We start from the raw sequence: 9395 nt of genomic DNA, 5'->3' as shown, positions 1-9395 counted from the left end.
TTTTTTTATGCACACAAAAGCCAGTTGTAGGAGTGGTTTACACCACTCAAAAAACTGGGTCGTATTAACCTCGCCTCACCAGGCTTTCCACCACCTCGGAGGAAAGCCTGGTCTCTGTTTCATTTCGGTATATGATCCGCTCGGGAGCGGATGATATCGTTACGTCATGTTTTGTAGTCTTTTTTTGTTGTAGTCGACAGGCAGGAACAACAAACACAAACTTCCTTTTCCCTCAAACCGGAAGAATAACAATAAAAGCTCTCGTAGCCTGCAGCTTTTATTGAGAAAAATCGGTTTGAGGGAAAAGGAAGTTCGGGTTCGTTGTTCCTGCCTGTCGACTACAAAACAATACTACAACATGATATCATCCGCTCCCGCCCGGATCATATACCGAAATGATATGGTGCCCAGGCTAGGGTCGTATAGATATATCTAGTCGGGGACTAGACTATTTTTTCACACACAAATCTAGAAAAATGGGGGTCGTCTTATAATCAGAGTCGTCTTATATTCGGGACAATGCGGGTACTTTGGCAAACATTGTAAGAAGTCTGAAAAACATTTAAATAAACTGCATCTGCATTAGAGATGAAAAAGGATCAAGGAGTTGTAATATCGTACAGGCTTACAGATGTTTTGCAGGTAGTAGCAGAAGTGGAAAAGTTTAGCACCAATGTGACAAAAACATATACAGCAATTCTCACCCGCTTGCGTAACATGGGTGACGAGTTGCAGGATTTGACCAATGTGGCACCCGTTTCACTGGCAAACATTCCACAGAAGTCCACTTCGGACGGGTCAACGCGTTGGGGGTGGATTTATTTTAGGGGATAGGCTCCATACATGGCCATATTCGAATGAAATTGGGCATCTTCCTTCCCACTACAACTTGAGCTACTACTATGCTGTGCATAGCATAGATATATATAAACTCTAGATGGCTCAAGGCGGAGTTTCTGACGTCGTTCACCCGGCAGCCATCTTACTTCGGGGCTACAGTACAGTATGTTCAATGGCAGCTCAAACAGAAACAGTCATAACTCGCTCAAATCTTGACGGATTTACAAACGGGTTGGTTTATTACAAACGTTGTCAACGTGGCTATGGATGCTTATCTGCTTCATTCTTTTTTTATATGAACGTCGTATAAAAGCATATAAGTATGCGGGCGTCTCTGACGTTTATAACAAACCAAACCGTTTGAAAATCGGTTGAAAATTGAGCAAGTTATGGTCATTTAAGAGTACATGCCCCATAGACACAATGTTATGTGGCCCGAGGTAAGATGTCCGCCACGTAACGACGTCGCTCTCCATTGGCCAACAGCTATCTAGAGTTTATATATATCTATGGTGCATAGTAGCTTTATTCCCGTTGCAGGTATGGGTGACCAGATCCAAACTGTTGACAGGAGCATATTTGATAGAAACATATTACTTAACCCATTTTGGGGCGGGAACCCCTTTTGGTGTTAGCATTATGTTATGCTTTAGCTATTGAAAAATAGCAGATCTACAAGCTCATAGCGCGCCACCGAGTGGCGCACTACGAGCTTGTAGGTCTGCTATTTTTGAAAAATCGAAGAACCACTGACATAGAAACATAGCTTTTTCAGAAAACTGTCAGGATGTAGAAGACATTTTTAGAATCTCAGGTCAAAATGGGTTAAATGCCTCGATGTCATATTCGACCATAGGCTAATATTGCTTATCATTTTGTTATTAAACTCATCTGACGTGTTACATTTATTTTAAAAGCAAATTTTGGGCATGGGTGGTCAACTTGATACTGTAGTCTAGGCCTAAGGGATATTTCTCATGTTATTTGAACATGCTTAAAACACATCTTGCAGTAAAAGAGTGATTTACAACTGAACACCAACTAGGGGACTAAACAAATGGGGCATTTGAACACTGATGATCGTCAGTCACAATGTGGGACAGGGTCTCAGTTTGTGGGACGCCTGAAAAGTCTTAGAAATGAGGGACAGTCCCACGCAAAGGCCGGGGGACATATCTGGTCACATCCCAGTTGCGGGCCGTGTGTGACGCGTGGGTCAGATTCATTTTTATTTTTTTTGTTCTAAGATTTATGCAGTGGTGGAAAAAGTACTCAATTGTTTTACTTAAGTACGGAGTACGGAATTGAAAATGTACTTGAGTAAAAGTACAAAAGTATCGGCATCAACATTTTTGTGTACAAAATCTATTGAAAATAGCAGATCAACAAGCTCACAATGTGTCACGTTGCGACGCATTGTGAGCTTGTAGATCGGCTATTTTCAAATGGCCGAAATGTGTAGCGTTGGAAGTGGTTTTCTAATCAAAATTTAAATCTCCAAAGTAACTACTATACTCAAGTAAAAGTACAAATACCTCAAAATTGTACTTAAGTACAGTACTTAAGTAAAAATACTTTACGCACCACTGGATTTACGTGAATGTTAGGCGGCGCTGGCAGTGATGAAGACGTATATCCTCGCCAGGAAGGAGGTGAGCGCGCCCTGCCTGAGCAGCTTCATCTCCACGTCGATGAGGAAGTCGCGCGGCCGCCGCACCTGCCGCTGCAGGTACACGGCGCCCGCGTGGCCGTTGAGCCGCCGCGCCGAGAAGAAGTCCTCCTCGTTGCCGCGCACCACCGCCACCGAGATCTGGTCGCCCGCGTAGGCCGGCGAGGGCCCGATGCGGAAGATCTGCGCCGGCACCACGATGTGCGTCTGGAAGCTCAGCTGGTAGTAGGTGATCCTCAGCGGAGACGTCTGGCAGTCGGCCGCCGAGTTGGCGGGGCAGCTGGACCTCTCGCACCGCCTGGGGGAGGGAGGGAGAGGGAGGGAGGGAGAGGGAGAGAGGGAGGGAGAGAGACAGGGTCAAACATTCAGTGAAAATAAAGCGGGAAAAAAAAATCAACTAGATGCTCAGTGGAGGTGCAAAAGTAAAAAAGAAATCAGACCCGTCTGAACTGAGTGGTGCTGTACTGTATTTGTTCTGTACTTGCACTGTGCGCACGTGCGTGTGTGTGTGTTTGTGTGGGTTAGGCTGCGCAACAGTGACACTTGGTGTTGAAAAAAGACGCAATTTCCGTGCTCGGACGGACCCAGTCAGGGACCCAGCCAGCCAGGGACACACATTGCTGGGCAATGGAGTGGCTGCACCACTCAAAAAGGGACTACATAGCACGGGAAAGAGGGGTGATCTGAGCACTCAAAAAAGTAAAAAAGAGCCCAGGCGGTGGCGTAACCGTCTGGGCACCCGACTGGTAATCCAGTCGCAGTGTGCCGCGGGTTCGACTCCCGAGCCCGGCACGGCCTTTACTGCATGTCTTCCTCCATCTCTCTCCCGTTTCCTGTCAGCCTACTGTCTGTCCCTTCAAAAAAAACAATAAAAGGCGTAAGCCGCAAAAAAAATATCTAAAAAAAAAAAAAAAGTAAAAAAGAAAAAGAAAAAAAAGAGGACAGAGATAAAATCAGGGTACTTCATTAAAGTTTAAAACGCCAACATGCTTTGACTCATCAGGGTCTGTAGGTGAAAATAGTTTGGCGCAAAAAAGCCAGTCAAGCGCACTAGTGGGACGACGCGAACAATCCAGGAGACGGATGTTTGCAGCAGTGAAACAGGACTCACGTGTCAGACACCTTCTTGTAGTTGGGAGGACAGTCAAAGGACAGACACCTGAAGCCTCCCTGGATGTTGAAGCACGACTGCCCATACGAACAGTTGTGGCTTCCAGCCGTGCACTCGTCGATATCTGAAACACAATGGATCAAAGCGTAGTTTTAATACCGACCAGGCTGCCTAAACCAACCGTCACTTGCAGGGGTTTTCTCTGTTTGTTCTGAAGCCTTTTGAGCTGCAATGAACACAGTCATAAACCCATCAACAGTGACATCTGCTGGCAAATTGTTATGTCATATATGGGATTTGTGGACTGTTACATCACAGTCCACAGGCAAATCAGAACACTTCAGAAAACCAGAGACCTCAGAAAGTTTTTTGGGTGCAATTGAGCTCAGAAGACAAAACAAAAATATAAGAAAAATTACAAAAACCTTTTTTTTTAATGTCACCAGACCTTTAAGATCTCTGCTGTGGGTTGAGTTGAATAATTAATAATTAACCTTGTGAATAATCGAGTTGAATCTAATGCTCTTATGAAGGTTATTGGTCAAAAACGCATAATGTGTGCCATTAATAATGTAGGAAACAAAAATATAGTATATAGGCCTATAGAGCGTCGCAGTCCCGCCCCCTCGAGAGACCCGGAAAATAAATCCCCGTTCATTTTCCTCATAGACTTTTCAGAAAGTATTTATTTAAAGGCGTTTATGCCGCGGACAAAGCCAACTCTTGTCGTGACAAACACAATTTTTGGGGCTGAACAAATAATTAGAAAGAAGAAGAAAACGGCAGGTTACAACACTTTTGTTGTTGTTTTTCTTCTTTGTAATTATTTGTTTGGTCCAAAATATTGTGTTTGTTGTCATGATTTGTCACGACAAGAGTTGGCTTTGTACGACGCTTATAAGGTCTTTAAATAAATACGTTTTGAAATGTCTATGGGAAAAATGCATTGGGAACTATTTCCTGGGCCTGGCGTCGTCATGAAAGGGGGTGGGACTGCAATGCTCTATACCCCCCAAAAACTCCGCGACCCACAACTGGATCCCGAGCGACTCAGTGTTTAGGGAAACACAACAGTGGTTTAGGACGGGTGAGGTGCTGAATGCTGACCCTTGCATGTGCGTCCGTTGGCTGACATCTGGTAGCCGTGGGGTGGACAGGCACACTGGTAGCTGCCCGCCACGTTGACGCACTGGAAGGCACACAGGTTGGCCACGCTCTGACTGCACTCGTCAATGTCTGCATGAAGGAGACACACACACAGAGGTTACACATCATTAATGTCTGCATTAAGGAGACACACACAGAGGTTACACATCATTAATGTCTGCATGAAGGAGACACACACACAGAGGTTACACATCGTCAATGTCTGCAGGAGACACACACACACAGATGTTACACATCATTAATGTCTGCATGAAGGAGACTGTACACACAGAGGTTACACATCATCAATGTCTGCATGAAGGAGACACACACACAGAGGTTACACATCATCAATGTCTGCATGAAGGAGACACACACACAGAGGTTACACATCATCCATGTCTGCATGAAGGAGACACACACACAGAGGTTACACATCATTCATGTCTGCATGAAGGAGACACACACACAGAGGTTACACATCACTGTTGTCGGGATTTAACATTTATTTTGGGGCTTTTATGCCTATGTTGATAGGACAGTAAGTAGACCGCATGGATTCAAGCAAAATACAATCTCACGGAGAAATGTTGCTGTTGTTTTCTGGAAGATTGAAATGACTAATTACCGAAAATAGGCTATCTACAAGCTTACAACACATCGCAGTATTTTTGGTGCAGGACACACTTCTACAGAAGACATGCTTTCTGTGTGGCGTTTGCATGTTCTCCCCGTGTCCCCTAGGGTAGGTACCCTCACAAAAAAAACATGCAGTAATCCTGGTCTCTAAACTACCTCCCCCTGCTGGCCAGCCGGGGCGCCTGATGGAGGAGAAAGGAACTGGTCGGAATAATGTGTTCCTTCCACGCGCTACTGTACGTCCAACCGGGGAAACTTCCCCCCTGTCAGGTGAAAAGAAGCTGCTTGGACTCCTCATGCATTGAAGGAAGCATGAGGTCAGTCCGTTGCTCTCCCCAGGTTGGCGGACGGAGTGTAGAGCCCAGGCTTACGTTAGATAATTGACAATGGGTGAAAACATGTTACAAAATCATGGGATAAAAATGTAGGTAAAAAGAAGACATGCTGACTTCTGTGGAATCCAAATGAGTTGAAATGACTGAAATCAGTCGTGGCGACTCAGAACTTTAATCCATGGGACTGACAGGAAATGGGGAGAGAGACATGGTTATTGCCACGCCTACCTTCACAGGTGTGTCCGTCCTCTTTCAGGTAGAATCCTTGACGGCAGTAACACTGGTACGAGCCGTAGATGTTGGCGCACTCCTGAGCACACGGCTTCTTCTCACACTCGTTCTCATCTGAGGAACACAGAACATTTACATTTTACTTCAATACTCGTTTGATGCAATTCAAGTAGACTCTGGTGACGTTGGAGAGGGGAACCTCTAGGTCCAGACGGGTGTTTACCTTCACAGTTCTTCCCGTCGAAGGCCAGGGAGAAGCCTGCGGTGCAGGAGCAGTGGTAGGAGCCCTGGGTGTTCTCACAGGTCTGAGCACACAGACGGCCCGGATACCGCCAGCACTCGTTGATGTCTGTGGAGGTATAAATGGTAAATGGTGCATTTATATAGCGCCTTTATCCAAGGCGCTTTACATAGATGCATGTGCATTGCATTCACCCATTCACACACCTTTACATAGATTGTGCATTGCATTCACCCATTCACACACCTTTACATAGATTGTGCATTACATTCACCCATTCACACACCTTTACATAGATTGTGCATTACATTCACCCATTCACACACCTTTACATAGATTGTGCATTGCATTCACCCATTCACACACCTTTACATAGATTGTGCATTGCATTCACCCATTCACACACCTTTACATAGATTGTGCATTGCATTCACCCATTCACACACCTTTACATAGATTGTGCATTGCATTCACCCATTCACACACCTTTACATAGATTGTGCATTGCATTCACCCATTCACACACCTTTACATAGATTGTGCATTACATTCACCCATTCACACACCTTTACATAGATTGTGCATTACATTCACCCATTCACACACACATTCCTGCACATCGGGAGCAATTAGGGGTTCAGAGTCTTGCTCAAGGACCCTTTCGACACTACCTCTGGGGGAGCCCCACAGGGTTTGAACTGGGAACCTTTGCGGTTCCTATCCGGTCACTCTACCCACTGAGCCACTGCCGCCCGGTATGAGGCACATCATCAGAACACAACACACAACACAACACACAACACACAACACACAACACATTAACCCCAACTCCATTCCCAAGCCATTTAGTAATTATACTTTCAATCAAATTCTCAAGTACACAAATACGACATACATACTACATACTACATACTAGTCATGGTTACTATTAAATACAGAGGTACTACACTGTGGGACAATATTCTACTGGTTTACAACTTTCTTCTCTGAACTTATGAACAAATTGAATGTTGTTCTGATCACTTAATGTTTACCAGCTGCTGTGTAAGCACAGCTGGTCAATGTTCTCTCTGCGGTGCTTTCACGCCCACTTGCTGTAGTTGAGACCTGTGTTTCTCATTGGCTGTACTGACATCCTGTCGTCCTGATTGGCTGCCTCGTTTCTAGGCAACCACACACTTTTTTGCCACTAGCCGACCTCTCAGCCATGGGATATAAGGCAGCAGCTGGTAATAATGTGGGGTTGGAATTTGGATTGTGTTAATCATCATCATCATCAGTGTTAAATGACTCACCTGTGCAGAGTTGTCGTATTGCGTCATACTGGTATCCAGTCTGACAGTCACACCTGTAGCTGCCTGGCAGGTTCACACACACCTGAGAAGCTCCGCACCGATGACCCCCGGTCTGACACTCATCCATGTCTACACGCACGCATGCACGCGCACACACACACACGCACACGCACACGCACACGCACACGCACACACACACACAAACTTTAACAAATGTATTCATGTCCATAAAGGGGAACATACACCAGGCTTGGCAGTGAAAGCCATTTGCTTTCTATTGGTTTAAATGAAGTATCTCTGTATTATCTTTCTCTAGGTAAGGTTTAAATGAAGTATCTCTGTATTATCTTTCTCTAGGTAAGGTTTAAATGAAGTATCTCTGTATTATCTTTCTCTAGGTAAGGTTTAAATGAAGTATCTCTGTATTATCTCTCTATAGGTAAGGTTTAAATGAAGTATCTCTGTATTATCTCTCTATAGGTAAGGTTTAAATGAAGTATCTCTGTATTATCCGAGTGTAGTTATGTTGTAATGTGTCCCACTCGACTGTTATAATAATAATAAACTTTACCGGCACATTTATATACTAGCACTTTTCATACATAAATGCAGCTCAAAGTGCTTCAAAGGGCAGAACATAAAAATAGCAATAAAACACAAGCAAATAGTTCAAATGATAAAACAACAATGGCAAAGAACAAAATAAAAGCGTACAAAATATAGAAAGAAAATAAAACATGCAGCAAATCAGTCAGGACAGAGTAGGAAGTAACGCAGATATTAAAACTCAACTAAAAGCAAGAGTGACGAGGTGAGTCTTGAGTTGAGATTTAAAAATGTCTACAGAGGGGGCGTGTCTGAGCTGTTATGACTGGTTTTAACACAATCAATTCGGAAGGCGGGCACACAGAAACACCACACTGCCGGCAGTGTGTTTCTGTGCGCCTGCCTTCCGCGGGCAGGCTAATGACAAGACTGACTGGGGTCCCCCATCCCCCTGTCCCCAAGAATACTGCTTGTGGGGACATCTTGACCTCGTCCAAGTATATCTAGCAGGCGCACGCACGCGCAAACTCACCTACACACTTGGCTCCATCGGGGCTGGCCTGGTAGCCGGTGTTACACGTGATCACCTTCCTCTGGCAGGTGTAGGAGCCCACCGTGTTGATGCAGTTAAACCCAGGACTGCACGGCTCACTGATACTGCTGCACTCGTTGATGTCTGGAGAGAGAGAGAGAGAGAGAGAGAGGTTCACTGAGACTGCTGCACTCGTTGATGTCTGGAGAGAGAGAGAGAGAGAGAGAGAGGTTCACTGAGACTGCTGCACTCGTTGATGTCTGGAGAGAGAGAGAGGGGAGGGGCGAGGGAAATGTTAACTAGATACAGACTCAGTGAACACAGTCTTGTGATGGAGAAAGGCCACCATAGGCACCAAAACCAAGTGGAAACTGAGCTGCATTTCCTGACCGTCTGTCTTTTGTAAACATGACTAATGAGAAAAGAAAGCTCTCATATATCTGCTGGGTGAAGTACAACAATGTGCAAACACAGCAGCAGCATTCACGATGAGCTGCTGTAATAGGAGAAGGATGTCAAATGGAACACAACCACCCTAAAGCAGTGGTTCCCAAAGTGGGGTCCGGCGGGGACCCCTATAGGGGTCATTGAGAGAGTTCCAAGGGGGTCCCCCAGCTAAATGATAATTAGGAACCAAATGGACCATTATTGGTCTGTAACTTAAACTAAATTAACTTTGATTTTAGGATATAAATTGGGGTCCCAGAGATAGAAATGCCATTAAATGGGGGTCCGTAGACTAATAATGCAAATTAAACTGAGGGTCCTTGGAATTAAACGGGTTGAGAATCACTGCTAGAGCCGTAAAAA

The 9395-nt window shown here is 44.9% G+C and overlaps 1 protein-coding gene across 1 annotated transcript in view; it reads right to left on the bottom strand.

The window, feature by feature from the left end:
- Window positions 1–1501: 1501 nt before the first annotated feature.
- Window positions 1502–9395, bottom strand: part of LOC306929246 (uncharacterized protein) — a 103257-nt gene continuing 95363 nt past the window's right edge. The window contains exons 19-25 of the mRNA XM_079509688.1: window positions 8586–8729; window positions 7508–7636; window positions 6195–6320; window positions 5969–6085; window positions 4728–4856; window positions 3621–3744; window positions 1502–2807 (exon numbers count right to left, since the gene is read on the bottom strand). Coding sequence (XP_079365814.1) covers window positions 2444–2807; window positions 3621–3744; window positions 4728–4856; window positions 5969–6085; window positions 6195–6320; window positions 7508–7636; window positions 8586–8729 — 1133 coding nt within the window. The 3' untranslated portion in view covers window positions 1502–2443. The remainder of the gene's footprint in view (window positions 2808–3620; window positions 3745–4727; window positions 4857–5968; window positions 6086–6194; window positions 6321–7507; window positions 7637–8585; window positions 8730–9395) is intronic.

Source organism: Electrona antarctica (genome assembly GCF_951216825.1).
Source record: "Electrona antarctica genome assembly, chromosome: 9".
NCBI lineage: Eukaryota > Metazoa > Chordata > Actinopteri > Myctophiformes > Myctophidae > Electrona > Electrona antarctica.
The sequence above is the reverse complement of the archived record's forward strand: the minus strand, read 5'-3'. Positions and strand labels throughout refer to the sequence as shown.